The sequence below is a fragment of the Thermobia domestica genome, chromosome 7, assembly GCF_964235325.1.
Source record: "Thermobia domestica chromosome 7, izTheDome1.hap1.1, whole genome shotgun sequence".
Classification (NCBI taxonomy): Eukaryota; Metazoa; Arthropoda; class Insecta; order Zygentoma; family Lepismatidae; genus Thermobia; species Thermobia domestica.
In genome coordinates, this window is record NC_137460.1 from 252,354,869 (window position 1) to 252,375,882 (window position 21,014).

The 21,014-nt window shown below is 35.2% G+C and overlaps 1 protein-coding gene across 1 annotated transcript in view; it reads left to right on the forward strand.

Annotated features, from left to right (window-relative positions):
* The first annotated feature begins 3,759 nt into the window (after positions 1–3,759).
* Positions 3,760–21,014, forward strand: part of LOC145690818 (uncharacterized) — a 44,585-nt gene continuing 27,330 nt past the window's right edge. Inside the window, exon 1 of the mRNA XM_081766120.1 lies at positions 3,760–4,478. Within this exon, the coding sequence (XP_081622246.1) occupies positions 4,108–4,478 (371 nt within the window). The 5' untranslated portion in view covers positions 3,760–4,107. The remainder of the gene's footprint in view (positions 4,479–21,014) is intronic.

Sequence of the window (21,014 nt, forward strand, 5' to 3'; positions counted from 1 at the left end):
TCTGCGTCGTCCTATATTGTTTCATACGGAAAGTACGTATAGATGGAACACATACGAAAAGTATTATAAAACATGCGATTTCAGTTATACGTTTGCTGTACGTTAAGTCCAAAAACTACAGGAATTACGCATGTAACCTACCGTTTTAAGTACGCTACCTACAATTTTTTTTTCTCACTATGTGCTTTGAAAACTAGCCATATGTCGGATTACGGGGAGAAAGCATTTTTTGTTAAAAATCATTGCTGTTTTCTTAAATGTTTTTGATGTTAATCTACCTAAAGCCAAATATACCACTAACTAAAGAGTTTCAGACAGTATTGCTGAGCATGAGTAGTCGCTAATGATTTCGCCTTTGGTCTGGGCTCGATTTCCGGCAGGGTCAGTCGGTCGAAAAGGTGTAACAGCTTTTTCAGGCTAGCTATCCTAAATGAGGTTTTTCCTGCGATTTCCTCATTCACACCAGGTAAATGCCGGGGTGGTATCTAATTTACAGGCCTCAGGCCGCTTCTTTCCTTATCCGTTCCTTACATCCCTCCCCCGTACCGTGATTGTGTGCTCGCCGAGGATGTGATCCCTCCAACGTGACTTGCTTAAGGCCATAGATGGCGGTAATGGCCATGACTTGTATCAATAAATAAATATTGACGAGCGAGCGCTAGCAAGAGAAGTCGGATTAGAACGCTGCAATGCACGTTGTATTCGTCCATTCTAATTAATAGCAAATAGTAATTGCAAAATTTTCCATTCCGCACATGGCATTTCCAGTCTACTCAGTTCACAAATTACTCACATATCAATATCAATTATCTTTCCGCAACATGAACTCATTCCGCCTATAAACATTGTGTTTTTACGTACCGTAGTTTTGGTCCCCCGTAATCCTAGAGAACCCGAGAAATATATTACATACTTCTTTCCTAAATTTTGTAAATTCAAACTCATAAAATAGGACTGCACCATCGTTTTCTACATACAGTAAACGTTATATAATTTTTAAAAATTAGTAGTACAGTCCTCTTTCACACGCAGTCATTCATTTTAATCATAAATTACTGTTTTTATGTTCATGTATTCTACACCTGCATCAATTTATCCAGCGCCATAACTTAGATTTTTTTCTTGGGAAGGGGGTAAGCATTAATACGTGTATTTGGTGCTCCTAGAAAAAAGTTGTTTCCCTAATTCTTGGGCTCCCTCTTTCCATCTTTCTCTTACTCTTTATGGGCCCGGGTCGTTAGTTACACCTTTGGGCCTGTCCCATACATGACAAATGAATTAAGGGAACAAGGGCCCCTAATAGTAAACTTTTTTTTTTTGAAATGGGCCCACGACTCATTTTTGTTTTATTTACCTTTTATGTGTTGTTTTGTTTATGTAATATAGTGGATATATTCGATGCTTCATTTATAATTTCATGTTCGTATCGTATACGGAGTAAGAAAATTTTGTCTTAAAATGGGTCCCCTCGAACGGCGGGGATCTTCCTTGGGGAAGTATTTGCCCCCTCCCTCCTCAAGTTATCACATACTAGGCTGGTAGCCAGCCCAAAAATCTAGGGGAAGCCCGGTAGAAGTTTGGGAGGGGGTCCTGATCCGAACGTATTATAGTTAATCATCATATTATAGCTTAGCGCACAAATTTTGCGGTCGCCAAGTCGCCATTGGCGACTAGAAATTTAGAGCTGGCGACCAGTGTTCAGTAGGAATGGTTTCTGCCTGAACTCACAGGGCAGCGCATTTTCTGTTTCGTAAGAAAATAATTGTCACTGAGTGAGAGAAAACACGGAATGTGGAGTCTTTCTTTGTCAAACCAAAGGCCGTTTGGGGGCGGGGGCATCTCAATTTGTACGTGAGATATACTGGCGACCATTATTTTTGGATTGGCGAGTGCGTCTGACTTTGAAATTTTGCGCCCTGTTATAGTTCATTTGCAAGCGTACTGTGAAAATTTTAGGGGACGAGTAAAAATTTAGAGGGGGCCTGCCCCCTAGAACCCATGGATACGGGCCTGTCACATACTAATATGATGTAGACCTATCATTAATTTTTATGTCAATTATATATTGTGGATCTCCAATTTTTTTTTGTGACAACAAATCTTTCGCGGAGCACATCATCAAATTTCGCGTGTGGAGATACTATGTTTTCATACAAATAAACAAATATCTCTTTAAGTATATTACTTCATTAACAGATAATCATTTTTAAACATATTTTCTTTACCGGTCTGTTACTCTAGTATAAAATTAATAAGTTGACACTAAATCAGTTGCAAACACTGCTCAACTTACTATCACATTTAGTGACGTCATATTGTGTGGTGCTCTGGTTTTGTCAACTTAAGATCTCCCTCTTTTCTGCTCGTAGAAGCAACAAACCAAGTGTTGAAACGTTTTCTGATTCGTGTCACTGACAGTGATGCCAAGTTAGTTGTTTTCCAACTAAATCTGGTTCTTTTAGAAGGCTATTTAGTTGTAAAAATAGTTGTCTAGTTCCTAGTTGAAAATCTACTTTTTAAAAAATCCTATTTAGTTGAGTTCTAGTTCTTTTTATGTTAAGAAATTGTGTAATTACTTCTGTCTATATTTCCCTTGAGAGAATTATTTTGAATTAGTAACATAAATTTTAACAAATTAAAATTCTAGTCTACCTGTTTTTTTTTCTGTTTTGGAGTTGGCTTATCTTAGTACCTAGATCTTGTGACTGAAGAGCGTTGGCTAGGGGGAGGAACACAAAGAAAAGATTGAATCTCCTATTTTAGTCATCGTCAGCGTTGCTAGATATACTGTTTCTTGCAGATCTGCATTCTTCTTTTAAATCTACATCTCTATTGCAAGTAAACGAAAGATTAACCTCCTGCCTTTCTTATTTCGAGAAAAGAGAAAAATATTTGTTGATTGAGAATGAATTTCCGTGTTCACCTTAAAAAGAAAGTATTATTTTCTCCTGTTTGAATAAATTAATAGAAATCGGGGTCTTCCCTTCAGGATTTCCTCTTTTGCATTGGGCTTTTATATTGCATGGCTGAGTAAGTACGTAGGAATCCGTCTCTGTAACGACAAAATAAAGCTCCTTTATTGTCCACGATGCCATATTAAATTACGTGTTGTTGACATATTCTACATAGTCTACGTTGTTTACATTGTCTACGCATAGTTGACACGTAAACGTAAACTATCGTTTTTTACGCGTAGACGCACATCTCTGGGGTGCACTGGGGTCCAGTGCTGCAAATTTGTCTTCAACATGTGAGGGGGGGTTACGACCGTTCCCATAATCTTTTTTTTTAAGTAATATTCAAAATATTTATGAAGTTAAAGAACAAAGCTGTTGGAGGATCGGGGAACCAGAGTTGTCTTCAAAATTGAGAGGCGGGTAGATTTGAGGCTTATTCTGGGGGACATCAATTTCATCACTTTTCTTTGTGGCAATCGGACTCAAATCATCACATTTCTCTCCAAAAGATACATTTCAAATCAGATTATTGGTGTTACAATCCCCTCAGATCCGAGATTCGAGGATACATGCCTCTCTCATTACCCCTGAATTTTCGCCAGTGGTGAGGTGGAACATTGGACCACTGTGTAAGAGTTGCTTTGCCAGTTTGTGTATTTAAAGTTATGATATTGTGTATTTAGGTAAGAAAAAGTGTTTTACGTAATTTTCTAGTTCTTTTGATGCTGTTTTTAGTTGTTTTTAACTCAAAATTTAGCTGGAAAAATAAATTTCTGTTGGCAACACTGGTCACTGTGTGGGAGTTGGTAAAAACCTCATCCTACACATCTACTCTATTCGTTAAAATGCTTTGTTATGTAATACGCTTTTATTAATTTATTATACGATTAATCCTTTTAATAACTACCCAATTGTCTTTGTTACCTGAAGCATTAGACTGGAGAGGAAAAAGAAGAAATATTGTTTTCAAAAATCAATTATATAAAGTACGTTATTTAAACCTGATCGTTTGTTTGTTTGGAAGTATAAAGTTGCTTCTGTGAACGTTCTTGTAAATCATTTCATTAACACAGTGTTAATAACACTGGCAGCATAAAATATAAGGGAAGTATAAGAACAGGGTCAAATTGTTATTAAATTTAAAGTCGTAATGGCTGGCCTGGCGTCTGTTAAATTGGAATTGATGTGCAAAGAAGAAATTGATTATGACTTAACGGTACCTCAGGAAGATCCACTCGAGGGGAAAGGGTGGACATACGAACTGATGACTGACAACAAAGAATTAATATTATCTACAACGGAAGGAGAGCAAACAATGGAGAAGGATGCAGCTATGTTTTCTTTGGATGCAAAACTAAACGTTGGTATGGTGAAATCAGAATCTGCAGTAAAAGATCATCCTGCATTTGAAAGTAATGTAGAAACGCTAAGAGAAATAGTGGTTCTAGAGACTTGCGCATCGAACTCTAAGGACTCCCAACAATTAACAGCAAGTACTTCAAATTCAGTTCGCCAAGAAAGGTAATGTTCAATTTTTCATAAGGTAATTGGCTCAGATTGATAATATGGTTCGGAAAGTTTATAGATTAAAACCAATACTTCAAGATAAATATTTAGGTATGGGATATGTAAATTAATAATCTTCAATTTGGAAACGGAGTGGCACATATAGACTAGCTGTGGCGTATACCAAATAATAATGATTATAATAATATCGATAACATCCATACATATCTGAAGTAGTTCATATCTTGATGAAATAATGATTACTTTATTATTGATTACACAGTTCTCACCGATTTTTGTATATATTTACAATATGGGTGCTCCACGGTAATGTTTTATTTATATAGAGGCTTTTGCAAAGAAAAAATTGGGAGAATGCAATTTATCCCAAAATTTTGAAAATTTAAACGTGAACTCTGTTATACTGGAGCAAAAATTATGGACGTTTGTGGTTTTACTCAGGATGTAGCTCAAATTGTTCTAGCCTCGCTATTCCGGAGCGCTTCGAGAGACATTAACAAAATACAAAATAAAAAAAGAATTCTAACCATCAATGGGTGTTCAGTAATTGTACAGGTCCATACATAAATTCATTTCATACTCATTCTTTTTAAGGAAGTCGCCGTTGTGTATATTTTCAGCAATCATTTTTAGGGTATGGACTTCCATTTCTCGATACAGGTTCACTTTATGTGCTTAGAGTACGTACACGATACAAGGATTATTGTAGAAGCGAAATGCGCTAGATGGCCGGTAAAAGAAAAATGTTGCTATGTAACTTAGAGAAGGGTGCAGGATGTTGGCCCAACTGGAAGCAAATGGATGTGTCGGATAGGATAAAGCGGGTAACCGATGGTAAATATAAGCTTATACGTACTCGAGGATAGAGCAATACACTGTATATAGCGTAGACTTACATATGTTACGTGTTGAATATGTATTTATACGTTCCTTAATAGTTTATAGGTAACTTCCTGAATAGTCCAGGAACTTTAGTCATAAAATGGGTGTTTCTTCTGAAAAATTAGAAGCAAGGTTTTTCTTCACAAATCGTTCATTTGGTGATTATAAATGACATATCAAAAGTCCCCGACTTTCTGATGTACGCTTCCCCTTTTTTCGAGGGTGGAAGTGGGGGAGGAAAACGCAATTTAAAATACAATCAAATTCAGCTTATTTGCATGTTAACCTAAATATTCCGAATTAAAAAGCAAAATTTACCGGGAACGCTTAGCGCATTTGCTCGTAAATGTTTCACAGGAAGTCCCAAAGAATATCGGGTCGGGTTTCGGAAATATGACGTCATCAAAATGGCCGACACCAGAATTTGTAGTTTTTTGTGGGAGTGATTATAACTTCCCCCAGAATAGTGGTAAAACCGTCGTTTTTGTATCAGATTGAAGATAACAAAGTACCAAATGTACGGAAAGAAACGTGCTGTCTGTATTGTTAATTCCTTCGAGATACAATAACAAAGGAACTAGTTTTTGAATACCTCGTTTAAGTGTAAATGCAAATAACTCAGTAATTATAAAATATTTCAAAATATATCTTCAAATAAAGGTTGTAGAACATGCACAATTATGGGACCAGTATTTAGATATGGTGTTAATCCGTAGAGCTTATTGGGGCAGAGAGGATGGGTGACTGGAAGGCATATTTGTCTGCAGTGAAGAGGATGATTCCGTATTTCCACGGCGCAGGACATTTTTTGTACGCTAAAAGTGCCAACTTTTTTGTACAAGACATGGTAAAGTTGGAGAACATAATGGATGGAGAAATGTATAGAAAATTTACTGCAGACTTTTTCACTGTTAAGCGATCAGACAAATTTTTTAGTGGAACTCCAACTGATATGGAAATAGAACAGTCACTCATGAAGTCTTCAAAGATATGAGGAGGTTTTGTGCATGGAAGAAGTACAAAAGAGAATGTTTTAACTAAGTTTTTTGTTGTTTTGTTAGGTCTGGGTAACATTTCTGAAGGACTAGAAAACTTTTGTGGTATTAAGTTTGCAAGTGGAGAACAGCACATAGATGCACGAAAATCTCGAATGAAACGAGACCAAGATGATGTTAGGAAAGTTTCAGAGTGTTTCAGTGCCCACACCCTTTCCCAAATGTACAAGTGATCATGTCTATAGCAACAGTGGTTACAGGTAATGTGGAGAAGATAAACTGCTACGATGCATTGAACACTGGAGCAACCATGATGGAAAGAAAAGTTGGTAACAATTTTCATGACAGAAAATATTCTCGTAGTGATAGGGTTCTTTCCCTTCAAACAGTGAACAGTCACGTTACGGTACATGATGTTAGTGTGCCTGTCTATCCATTGCTGTTGTTTCAACGACTCTGCATAATCAAAAGATCAGATGATGAGCTTCGAGCATGTTTAAATTTCGAACTGGATCCTTACCCAGTTACTCTTTTTGATGCCACTCGAATGAGAAAAACGAAGGAATCACCCTTATTCAACATCTTCAACCCGACCAATGTTCATCCTGATCTCGGATACGCATACTACGTCGTTCCTTCTTCATCGAGTGCTGTGGCGTCAAAACGATTCTTTCACGGATGTTTGTGATAAATATGTGGCATATGTGGAAAAACACTTCGGTGAAAACACTGTCATCGTATTTGATGGATATGGTAATCCTCAGAAAAATGTAAAAGGCATAGAGCAACTTCGACGGTGCTCGAAAGCAGCATCAAAAACAATTATATTTGATGGAAACATGGCTTTGACTATGAGCCAAGAAAACTTTCTCGCCAATGCAAACAACAAAAGTAGGCTGATTGGTTTGCTCACTGATAAATTCAAGGCTGTCAATAATGATGTCAAACAAGGAGAGAATGTTGCTGATGTCCTCATTGTAGAAACCGCACTCACGATATCAAAAATTAATTCTAATTCTACAGTTATTGTTGATGAGGATATTCATTTGTTAATAATCATGACAGCTGGATATCCGCCGAATTTAAATTTTTTTTTCTTGAAGGCAGGAAAACGAAAGACAGAGCAGAAGATTTACTCATCAAGAAGTTTAGAAGGTGTGTTTCTACATGCTTTCTACATTTTATTTCTACATGCTTTTTTAAGCTTTGATGGAACATCTGCCATTTTTCAGAAGGGGAAATCAGCTTGTTTGAAATTATTGCAAAAACGTCAAGATTTAAAACATGTAGAAATTTTTAATCAAAGTAATGTTTTCCATCCAGAAATAACTCAAAATGGCATACAGTTTTTTTGGGCTGTTTATACGGCACATCTGCAAATGACATTTCACTAAATGATTACCGTTACCATTATTTCACCATATCCATGAAGAGAAATAAGTCTGTCGATTTAAAAGCCATACCACCGACTTCAGCTGGAACACAACATTTGTTTCGGGTTTATTACCACGTACAAACATGGCTTGGAAATCAACTAAATCCTGAGGATTAGGTTTGGGTTATGAAAGACAATTTGTTAGTACCAATTCGATCAACGCAGCCACCTGCTCTACCGTCCCTTTAAAATGATTTTCTGTTCATGATTTAAAGGATGCGGCAATGTGTGTGGATGTCGAAAGCTGGGTCTGTTCTGCTCTCTTGCTTGTGCAAATTGTTACGGTCAATCCTGTTTGAATGTCACTCCAACGGAAGGAACCTCTGAACGTGAAATATTCATGGATTCCGAAGAAATAGAGATGACAAACCAGGTGGACCTGCTATAATTACAATTATTATTTATCAATCAGCAAAGGAACTCAACAATTAAACCATTTCAGGTAAGTTGAATAGTTTACATTTCTTATTCATTATTACTCTGAATTTTACATTTCTCATTCTACAAACAATAAGAATCTATCGCGTTGTAAATCCTCATTTTTGTATCTCTGTTTGGGGTGTGTGTGACTTACGGATTCTAATGCGATATTGAATCTTATATCCATTTTTTAATTTTTTTTAAAGTAGTTTTATATTGTCTTTAAAAGAGTCAGTCAATTAAATGAAAAAAAAAAAACATACCTTCCTTACATTTCAAAATACAAAAAAATGCAGGTACAGGTACCGTTGGAAAGGCTTTGTAATGCCCTACAACAATTGTTTAAAGATATATTTTGAAATATTTTCTGATTACTGAGTTATTTGCATTTACACCTAAAACCAGTAACTCAAAAACTAGTTTCTTTTTGTTATTGTATCTCGAAAGAAATTAACGATACAGAAGCACGTTTCATTCCGTACATTTGATAATTATTCATCTTCAATCTGAAACAAAAACGACGGTTTTACCACTATTGTGCGGGAAGTTATAACCATTCTCACAAAACACTACAAATTCTGGTGTTGGCCATTTTGATGACGTCATATTTCTGAAACCCGACCCGATATTCTTTGAGGTTTCCTGTGAAACATCTACGAGCAAATGTGCTAAGCCTTCCCGGTAAATTTTTTTTTTATTCGGAATATTTAGGTTAACATGCAAATAAGCTGAATTTGATTGTATCTTAAATTGCGTTTTCCTCCCCCACTTCAACCCCCTGAGAGAAGGGTAAGCGTACATCAGAAAGTCAGGGACTTTCGATATATCATTTAGAATGACCTAATGAACGTTTTTGTGAATCAAAACCTTGGCTTCTAATTTTTTCGAAGAAAAATGCTAAAGTTCGTGGACTAGAAATGCTTTCATTGCTTGCATTGATTTATTGAAAAACAGCAAAAAAGCGTAATTTGTTTGGTTATTTTTTTTTGTTTGTTTAAACCAGGGTTTTTGGATTAAATCATTTGCTCTAGGTATTTTATCACATATGGACAGAAATCAGTTTGTTTCGCTTTGGTGTTATTATGCAACAACCAGATTATGTTTGAAGGGGTCACATGAGTTTAAAGCTAAATCCAAACCGCTTCTCGGGTTATATCCGAGAGAAATTGTCTTCCACTAGAACTCGGAACTGGGACTACTTATTCAAAATGTGATACGCCTTCCGACTTCTCACAAAGGACGCCTGATAAAAATTCTTTATTCTGATCTTCATATATTGTTAATGTAATTGTCAAGTGTCATTTCAGAAGGACAAAAAGATAAAACAATAGAAGACGTGAAGCATTATACAGAGTTACATATGGACAACTTCAAAGTACTGTATAGTAGAGAAAAACTAATTTAGTCCAAGTTAGATCACCACGATTGATATTAGTCCAAGTCAAAAAAAATACAATTACCTTATTTGTATATCAGTGATAAAAGTGAATTGAGTTCACTTTGGCTCGGACACATTTATCCATAAATAGATACCAAAGATATTTATGATTTCAAGAAATTCCTCTCGAGGAGTTTGTATTCCTCCCCCTAAAAGAAAGGTCGGCATTTCGATGTACTTTATCAATAGTGAACATTATTAAAACGATACAATATTTAGAATTCTCTTTGATTGCTATTGCATAAAAAGGCTTAAGTTTAGAGTTGCCTCTCCAGTCTGAAGGTGCCTTTGGACTTCGCAACATACAAAAAACAATGCTTAAAGTATTAAAAATTTTTACTTTTCACGTAACTTCAGTACTCCGTGGGCTTCACAAAAATTTAAAAGGTTTTCTTCATTATGTTTGCGCATCCGTTACACCTGTCGCCATATTCGCCATATTTTACAACTACCATGTTACTGAAACCTTCAGCGAATGCTTCCGCATCCGGCAAATAGTGCTAACTTCCACATATCTTTTCTCGCATTAAACGTAACTCTCCTGCCGAACTCACATTCCTAAAAATCAAACAAAAAGTTCATATTATCATTTCTTACCTCATTTCTCCTGTAAATTTTCCTGATTTTTATAAAAGCGGAGGGGTAACTCTAAACTCAACCCCATAAAAATAATAACGAATTATTAAAAAATCACAAAAGAGACATTCATAAACTTATATAAAGAAAAGAAATTATTTTTGTAGATTAATCTCTTTGAGTAAAGAATGGGGAATTTACTTCTGATTATAGTACGAACCATATACGCGAGTGAAACGTGATAACCCACAAATTTATCTTCATGAAGATTTCACGAAGTAGTGATAGGTAAATTCCGGGGAAGGTATTTTTCATGAATATTCCCGGAAAGATTTCCAAAAATGGGAGTTTTTCGAGAACTTATGTACAATCACAAGCAATATTGCATTCTATTATTATATTATGATTCCAAAAGAAAAATTCGTTTTTATATCACAGTTTGTTATTACCGTTGTCCCCAGAGGAATCTTTAAAATGTATATTCTGAAAGATATTATGTTATTTTATTAATCTTATGTTATATTTAGAGAGTGTGCTTAAATGGATATTTATTTATAATATGTCCCATGAAAGTAAATATGTGTCAACAATGGTATAGCAAGTCCACACCTTTTTACCACTAAAAAGTTTAAATTTACAAGTAAGTGGGTTTTCTAAACTTGACTGTACTACTGATACTATAAACATATTAAAATTTGAAATGTTACAAACAATTTTGTCAAAATTTACGCAAATATGTATGTTCAGAGTATTTGCAAGATAGTTTCTTATCTTTTTAATTTTGCATGTAACATTGCCACACAAGACTTTTCTTCCTGCCCATTTGTCGAAATTTTATGCGTTAATTAACATGTAAGAGATGTCCGAGTACCTCTTCAGAAATTCTAACCAGAGAGAGGAGACAGACCGACGTATATTACTAACGGTGGCTCAGAGTTTATTAATAGTACTTCATTTCTATTTCCACATAATTCTACATTACCACATGTTTCCTTTTCATCATTTGTAAATTAGTATTTTGCTACTTTTGGTTATTGTTTAGCATTGGGGGACCAGCTTTTGCACCTACCTTTTCGCGATATTCTATTCCGATGCGGTTATTTTGTGGTTTAATACGTTAAATTACGTTACCAGCATTAAATTCTGGCAGCATTGCAGAGTGAGCGTTAGCGAGTAAAGGCAGGTTATAGCCCCGCATGATACGTTGTTTTCTATCTTTGTTATCAACAATTCACTTTCTTTTTTCACATGACTTTCACTTACCTTTACGGTTTGTACAAATCCTACTGTCTTAAAAAAATTGTGTTCGATACTTTCTTGAATACCACTATCAACTCATTTCTTCCGTAAATCACCTTACTTTTTGCTACTTTTGCTCCCCCAATACTAAACAATTACATTACTTTTTAGTGCAAATGAAAATTGAACCTAAAAAATCGTGTTATTAGCTATATAATGTACAGTCAAAGAATTTTAAATTTTTTAACCTCCAAATTCTTGAAAACCTAGAAGTAAATGCTAATATATTAAAATAAATGAATTCGTTATATGGTTCTTATAATTTTTTAAAATAAAGTAAACAAATGAAAATAAATTCCTTCCCGGAAATTTATAGGCCAGGGTAAAAACCCGGGAATATTCCCATTTTTTAAATTCCTTCCCACCGGAAATATTCCCACTGCCCATCACTATTACGAACATACATTTACGAACATTTTTCGTTTTTTGGTTTAAACCAGTTTTTTTAAGCTAGCGATGGTACCGAGACCGAGACGGACTTTTGTATACCGAGAAGGGTTTTTGTACACCGAGACGAAACAATTATATTATGATTTACTTCTAGGTTTTCACGTATTTGAAGGTTAAAAATTTAAAATTCTTTGACTGTACATTATATAACTTATAACACTTTTTTTAGGCTCAATTTCCATTTGCACTAAAAAGTAAGGTAATTGTTTAGTATTGGGAGGCCAAAGCTAGCACCAAGTATGATGATTTACGGAAGAAAGGAGTTGATAGTGGTATTCATGTAGTCAAGAAAGAATCTAACACATTTTTTTATGGCAGTAGGGGATTTGTACAGCAGGGGACACTTCTAAATGGTACAGCCATATGGAGATTTACCGCTAAAGTGTACCATTTAGAAGTGTCCCCCGCTGTACAAACCGTAAAGATAAGTGGAAGTGATGTGAGAAAAGAAAATGAATTGTTGGTAAAGAAGATAGAAAACAACGTTCCATGCGGGGCTCTAACCCGCCTTCATTCGCTAAAGTTCGCTCTGCAATGCTGTTTGAATTTAATGCTGGTAACGTAATTTAATGTACTAAACCCTAAAATATCCTCATCGGAATAGAATATCGCGAAAAAGTAGGTGCAAAAGCTGGCCCCCCAATGCTAGACAATAGCCAAAAGTAGTAAAATACTAATTTACAAATGATGAGAGGGAACCATTTGGTGAATATTGTATCGTTTTAATAATGTTTACTATTGATAAAGTACATTGAAATGCCGACCTTTTTTTTTGGGGGGGGGGGAGAATACAAATCCGTCGATATGAATTTTTTGAAAACATAAGTGTCTTTGGTATCTATTTATGTATAAATGTGTCACAGCTAAAGTGCACTCAATTCACTTTTATCACTGATATGCAAATTAAGTCATTGTATTTCTTTAATTTGGACTAATATAAGTCGTAGTGAAGTAAGTTGGACTAAATTAGTTGTTCTGTACTCTGCAGTACTTTGAAATTGTCCATATGTAACTCTGTATAATGTTTCACGTGTGCTATTGTTTATCTTTTTGTCCTTCTGAAATAACACTTGACAATTATATTAACAAGTATGAAAAGATCAGAACAAAGTATTTTTATCAGGCGCTCTTTGTTAGAAGTCGGCAGGCGTATCATATTTTGACCAATTAGTCCCAGTTCCGGGTTCTAGAGGAAAACAATTTCTCTCGGATGTAACCCGAGAAACGGTTTGGATTCCGCTTTAAGCTCATGTGACCCTTTCCAGCATAGAATGTAACCCTAGTGTTCTTTTAATCTGGTTTTCTTTGTGTTTTCCTTTCTTGACATATTCTTGGCTACATGTTTAGCTAAATTCTGAAACATTTAATTTTATATTTTACCATATGATGTTACTAGAGATGCAAAAAAAAAAAAAAAAAAAAGCCGGCTTTTTTGAATCGATGGCTCTTTGCACATAAAAAGGCGGCTCTTTTGGGAAAAAAACGAGAATTTTGGAAATTTTGGCTTTTTTCATTTTCATGATTTTTCTGTTTAAATAGCTTTCGTATAGTATACTCCAGTTAAATAAGATTCCATGACCGAAATACCATATTTCGCTCTGGGATTCACAATCATGATGGATGGAGTACTTGGTTTATGAATTAAAGTGAACATAAAGTACGTAGTATTTGAGGGCAATTTTAGAAGCTATTTAACTTTATTTTAACTTCTGAATTATCGATATTTTTTTCTTGTCTAGATCATTTCTTTTCAGTCATCCGTGTTTTACTTCTTAGAGCTTAGTACTTTAGCTTCTAGCACATAATTAAAATTGTTTTTCAATATATCTGTCAGAGCGTATTTCCACATTTTCGTTATATTGTAGCTGTGCAATGATTTAACAATAATATTCCCGGACACAACCTTGAATACCATTTGATAGAAATAATCAGTATCGGATTTAGGAAAATGTTTGGGAGGGGTTCTTCTGAATAATGTTTGTTTTTTTCTAAAAATTACTAACTTTTATTTAAGAGGAGCTTAAGTTTATGAGTACAGGCATAACAATTATTTCGTTTCGTTTGTATATTCAGCTATAATCTTCCAGATACAACCTTGAAGACCATTTCATACTGAAAATCAGTGGTGAATTTAGAAAACTATTTTGGCAGGTGCTTTTCTTATTAATGCTCAATTTTTTTCTAAAAAATCCTAATTTTTTATTTGAGGACAGCTTGATGTTTATGAGTAAATGCAAAATTAATATTTAGTTTGTTTTATAAATTCCGTAATTTCGGGGTAGAGGCTTCAATCCGAAAGACATCCCCAGGCTAAGCCTTTTCGGAAATCCGTCACTGCTGGTAATTAGTAATAAAAAGATTTAAAAACGATTAGAAAGGAAGTCGGCCAGGACTCACAGTACATGCAATATCTCTACATTCACAGATGTATTTAAGAAAAACTTTTGTCAAAATGGTCGAATGCGGGATGGAATCCCGGACTTCACGACAGAAGCGCGAAAGCTAACCACTCACTCATGTTTGTTGTGCAGAACTTAAATTTATTCTCTCTCCTTCTCTATGGCCACAAAAGTTCTTCATTGACTTCTGTCCTCATCCAATTTAATCCAGTTTCTAATCTGTATTTCTATTTCTGGTAGATCCATCTTAATATTGTTTTCCCACCTGCTCCTAGGCTTTCCTAATGGACGTTTCCCGATTGGATTTCCAGTTAAAACATTGAAACCGTTCCTACTTTCTTCCATTCTGGCTTCATGTAGTGCCCACCTGAGCCTCCTAGAGTTGATGAATCTAACGATGTTTGGTAAACCGTATAAATTATGTAGTTCCTCCTTATGAAGTTTCCGCCTTCCCCATTCCTCTTGGGTTCAAATATTCGTCTCAGAATTTTATTCTCAAATAAGTTGAGTCTGCATTCTTCCCTCAACATAAGCGACCATATTTCACAACCATAAAGCATAACAGGCATGATTATCATTTTTTTATATTTTAAGCTTTAAATTCCTTGACAGAATTCACGACGACAAAAGATTTTGAACTCAATAATAACAAGAATTTCCTGATATCAGTCGACATTTAATTTCTTTGTGGGTATGATTTTGGTCTCTTAATACTGGTCCAAGATATTTGAAAGTTTCCACTGTGTCGAAAGTATTAATTAATATTTTAACGCTTTCATAATTTGCCGTATTACGATCCTTCTGAATTTCCTTGTATTTAGATTTCTCTGTATTTACTCATGTCCGTGCAAGCGTTTAATAAGGCCTCTGCATTTCTTTTGATTGTTCTTCTATCAGATTTACATTATTAGCATACACCATAACCTGGTGAATACCATCCAACTCTAGGTTCTTGTTCCTATCTTTGATTTTTCTTATAGCGTAGTCCGGAACAAAGCTGAATAGTAACGGCGATATCCTTATTTGTTTCCAATCTCGACGTGGAAGCTCGTATTTTTCTACTCGAACCTTACTCTGGGATTCATTTAACACTTAATAAATCTAGCTTTTTCGGTATTCCAAATTCTGTAAGAATTTTGTACAATGTTTCCCTCCTAACTGAGTTCTAAGCCTGTCTAAAATCAACAAACACTTGATGTACTGGGTAATATATTCCCATTTCTTTTCGAATATTTGTCGAATGGTAAATATCTGGGCGATTTCGACTAAATCCACACTGATAATCTGCAGTAATTTCATCTGCGATTTTTTCCGAGCCATTGCATCTCTAATGTTATCCCGCCCCCTTGATTAGTTTTTCTCTAATACCAATTCTGTTCTCATTTTTACAAGGATGAGAATGAGAAGCTGTGGTGGGCGCAGATCTGAAATCATTAGGAGGGTGTACTATCTCGAGCATTATTACACATTCGCATTTTATGTTTAACTGGCTGATCAACTTTAGTATATAAAGTCCTATTACAAAACTATCGTTGCATACCGTGTAAGCGCTCAAAATAAAAGTTTCAAAAACACATAATATTATTCTGTTAAATTTAATAAACCAGCTACATCATACATACACAGCGGACCTTAGAAGTCAAGGTCAGTGACTGACATTTGGAGTAAATTTTTCTATGCCCAGGAAATGGATTTTCCGTAGTGAAATATGTAAACTGAAAGGAGAACCACAACGCAACTCATTCATTGGTAGAGCCTAGAGTGGACTGCGATGTGGTTCTTCTATAGAAGAACCACATCGCAGTCTACTCTATAGTTTGCATATTGTGCTGCGGAGAATACTTCTCAGAATATAAATAAACCTTATTGGAAAAATCATGTATAACGTAGGCCCCTTTTATTAAGGGGGCCTCAATTGAGCTGTCTGATAACAGTGCACTAAATGCACTTTCGAACTATCAGTAAGGAGAATGAACTATGTGGTTTTTCATGATTTGTGATAAACTAGTACTTTTGGAAACAGTGGTAGATAAACTCACATGAAAATGTAATGTAAAAATGTGGCAATTACCAATTTTTGTAGTAACTGACATTTTGAGTTTTGCTCGTACTTGTCGACAGCTCGAGAATGCAGTTATGAGAGTTCACTTTGGTTTCAGACAGCTTAATTACTATTGATATAATGTCACATTCTACATACATACTTACATATATATATATATATATATATATATATATATATATATATATATATATTCAGCCTTTAACTTTTGTCACTTTGAACTGTTTGCATGACAAGAAACAAAGACATTCTTACCTATCAGAAATCTTTTCATTTGTGCAGTATCCCTGACAGAGTTTGTTAATTGTGACACATTTTTTCACTTTATTTAGTATATCCCTTTCATACTGCATTAACAGAAACGATTCAGGATTATCTTGACCGAAATTCACCCTTAATCTAGATTTTATAATTTGAAAACGCTCGTTCACAACTTACTTGTGTATAAGTGGTCGTATGGAGGAATTTGTACACTTTAAAGAGCTATGTATAACATCAGGCATACATGCGATATCATATATAATTTTGAACGTATACTTGATGCAAGACTTGCAAGCTTTCTTTATGTTTATTTCCTACAAAGCTGGTTCAATATTGTGTAACCATGTTTCCTCTTCATACTCACTACTTAATTATTCACTATCCTATTCACTACTTAATTATTCACTATCCTATCACAGCATCTCCGTGCGATGTGTTGGTACAAAATTCTACAAATAATTTTAGTTTTTCGGTAAGTTTCCCTTTATCTACAGTGGGGCTGACAAATTTTGTTCATTTCCTTTGTGGGTAGTTCGTCTTTTAAATCCAAAATCAGCCTTGCATCGAAACACACCAACTCGTGATAAAGATTTTCTTGTTTCCGAAAACCAGTTAGTCTTATTCTGATTGAATTTGTGAAGGACACCATTGGAAACACACAATATGAAATTTTCCTCTTCTCTATTCCCTATGATTTCATGAGATGCCAATTCAAATCACACGGCTACATTCTATTGAAAGAAGATTTTTGCACTATCGGAAGGTGGGAACAGTTTATGTGGGTGATCACAGCGAAACGCATACCTCCTCCTGATGTCTTCGGCACGTCCAACTCCCCACTACCACTACAACTACCGCTCCGCGCGGAACCCAATCTCTTACGCACCTCGTGGCTTACAACGACATTCCTTTTGCTAAACCACTGTTACCTTATTGTCAGCACCTGGTGTGAAATGACCCAAAGGAAATTTCTCCGTGATGAACTACGCTGTTTCGGAACTGGAGCCCACTAACGGATGCAAAATAGCTTTTTCATTTTTGTATTCAAGTACTGTGGGAATCGTCAAATAATTTAAATGAGATTTTTATTTCGTGGTTATTGCAATGAAGAATTTGTTAAAGAATTCCTGTATATTTTAACTCAGTGTGATGTAAAAAGTCACGAAATATCAAAACTGTCCGCGCGGTGGCAATAATAACTATCATGACATGGCATCATATGATTCGTATACTACTTCCCTAGTGTAATCCTTAACCAACGAACTGACACCAGTGGAATCATTTTTTAAAAAAAGCAAACGAAATGAAGTGAATAGTGTGTACCCAGTTAGGAATGTCTGGAGAAATGGTTACTGTATTAGCGTCAATAGTACTGTATTTAAGCGCCGAATCAAACTTCAACTAACTTGAAACCACAAACTTAATGAAACGACAGTATGATTTTACCTTTCTTCAGACACTATTATGTTTTGACCTTGAATTTCACCATGAAACCATTCCTGTCAGGAATCTTATAAACACACAAAACTTGAAAGCAAGCTAAGGTTGGTAACTACTCTTTACAGGTCTTAAACGATACAACTTCTAAAGTATTCTTCTTACCTTCATCTTCCAAAACAAAAAGCAGTGAATGCAGCGAATTATTAGCTATTCCACAATAATCTACCAGGCTTGGAAATTTATGGAAAGAGGTACCGTACTGATTCATCCAAATTGACAGAAGGCCATTTTATAAATTTTACGTTTGAAAATAATTGTTTCATCGAATATTTCTGATTAAAGCCTACACATTCGGGATAACAGTGGTACTAACGTCAAATGTACAGAATATCGCTAGAAAACCAAAGACCTAAACATGTAGAAATTTGGGCCTGAAATCCAAATTAAATATTGAATATATTGCAATCACATAAATAGAAAAAAATGAAATGAAATCTTTGAGTTTTACGTCCCGTGCATAACAAAAATAGAGTAGACACATACATAATTTATCTCTGTCGATTCAAACTTTAGAAAAACGATCATGTGACACTTCACTATATTTGACTCAAAAGCTTTTGCTTGTAGGGAGCGTAAGCCGTGGGCCGTTAGGCTGGTCCAACGCTGATTTCTTCCGGCGTTTGATGTACCATGCAGTAACATGGTTATTCATATTCGATATTTAATCTTTTATTTTAATAATTAAAGAAACCATAATTTTTAACAATTTCCGTGTTTTCTTTGTTTTATTCTCTTTTCCCTTTTTTAATTTTAATTGCCCGACTGTATTATTCCTGTTTGGGCTTTTTGCTTAATTTTTATCGTGTTATGCGTTTCCATTCGATGATTGCGTTTAGGTATATTACTAATCGGAATGTTTCCACATATTTCAGAAATATTCGCTAATAGTTTTTAACCCAATTTTTTATCAGTTGTTGTAGTCAGCCAACCACTAATGTTTATGGAGGTTGGCCTTCTAAGAAATAGTGCTTCCGTCCTTCAGTTGAATTATTTCAGTGTACGTCTGATAGCTGGACAACGTACATGACGATACTTACGTGCCCCAAGACATGACATGCTAGGTTATTTTTCCAATTGGAGCAAGAAAGTATGAATATTTCAGCATCGCTTGGAGAACCACTACGTAGAAAATATAAATTGCATTCACGTTGAGCTCTAAGAAATGAAAATATATGCAAAGAAAATGAATATAATAATATTCGTCATGCGGAGACAGAGAAAGCATGGACGGAACAACGAAATTTAAAGTCATGAGCATAAACAATTTATGTTTCCCTCCTGCCACATGTTTCTGTCTTGGGTTTTCTCTACCCTTGTGGAATAAATCTCTTTTAGTACCAATAGAGAACATAATTTACAATGCTTAATTCCCTCAAAAACAAACTCAGATACCAGACTTTGAATCGAACGCAGGACATTTCGAATGAGACTCACACGCTGTCCCCGTAGGTGCACAATCTAAGGTGTGTGTTTAAATAAGTCATGAAACTCCACACTGACATAAAGTTGCCCCGGTTCCAACTGAAGTTTGAATTTGATTTGCGGTCTTTAGACGTCTATAGGTTGACATTTGGCTTCAGAGAAGAGTATTTGATCTGTAGATCAAGATAAGGTAAAAGTTAATCCACAATCTTCACAAATTACTGTTGCAGTCAGATATATATGTGGAACTAATCGAGGATTTGTATTGAGAAAAGCTAAAATATCCGATCTGGAAGCATTTAAAATGTGGTATTGGCCTACAATGCTCGACCGAATGGAAAAGGAATGAATAAGGACTAAATTAAGCTAATTAAGGACGATAGATCATGAAAATAATATTAAAAAGAAGAATCAGCGGACTTGGCTATCTTATTTGTCACTCCGAATGGATAAGGAAAAGTAACAGGAATAGCATAAAGAGGAAGACCAAGGATTCAATATATAGACAGTTACGAAGAAAAGACCTTATCAAGATATAAATCTGATCTCCCAAGAGAGTGAAAAGTTTCAAAATGTCCATGTTGCCCAACAACCTATGGTTGGGGTGAACAGGAAGAAATCGAGGATTTAAAGTTTTGTTTCCTAGATTTGCGATATGAACACTAGTTCTTTAAGGAGGATTATAAAAGTGATTTCATAAATCTATGGGGCCAGCCCTAGCTCTTGAAGGAGGTGTTCTAACCAGCAATCCGTGCGTGAGTGGCATCTCGTAGCTTTGTTAGGTAATATACGAGCAGTGAAAATAGAACTTCGAAAATGCTAATTGCAAACTTTCATATAAATACGACGATACGCTGTCGTGTTATTCTATGAAAAAACCCGTGTTCAAATATCGGCTGATAGTTATGTTTTACTCTCAAACTACAGTCTTCTATATATATATTTGCATTTCTTGTGGATTATCTTAAATTTTATTGACCAGTGGTTAGTGGATGCTAGGTTTGGTCAAATATCTTCACACTTCGCTTTCTTTCTTTTGACTGCGTGGATTATTTCTTTGTCCTGAATGTGGTCTTTGTGGTGTTATGCCGTGTATACTACGGATATTTTTACGTACTAATTTATGACATCTTTATTTCATTTTGCCTTTTTGCACAGTAAATAAAATGGACAAACCAATACTTGCAAGGTTGACTCGGTGGTCAGATGGCTAAAGTGTTGATGTCTGGAATAAATGGTCGCGGGTTCAAGTCACATCAGTGAAACATTTGTCTTTCTAAACATGTCGCTATATGTATATTCATATTTCTTTTCCTGCATTTCTCGTATGTTATCTTAGATTATGTGTTCATGGATTAGGGTAGGTTAAATCAGATTTCGTTATGTATGAT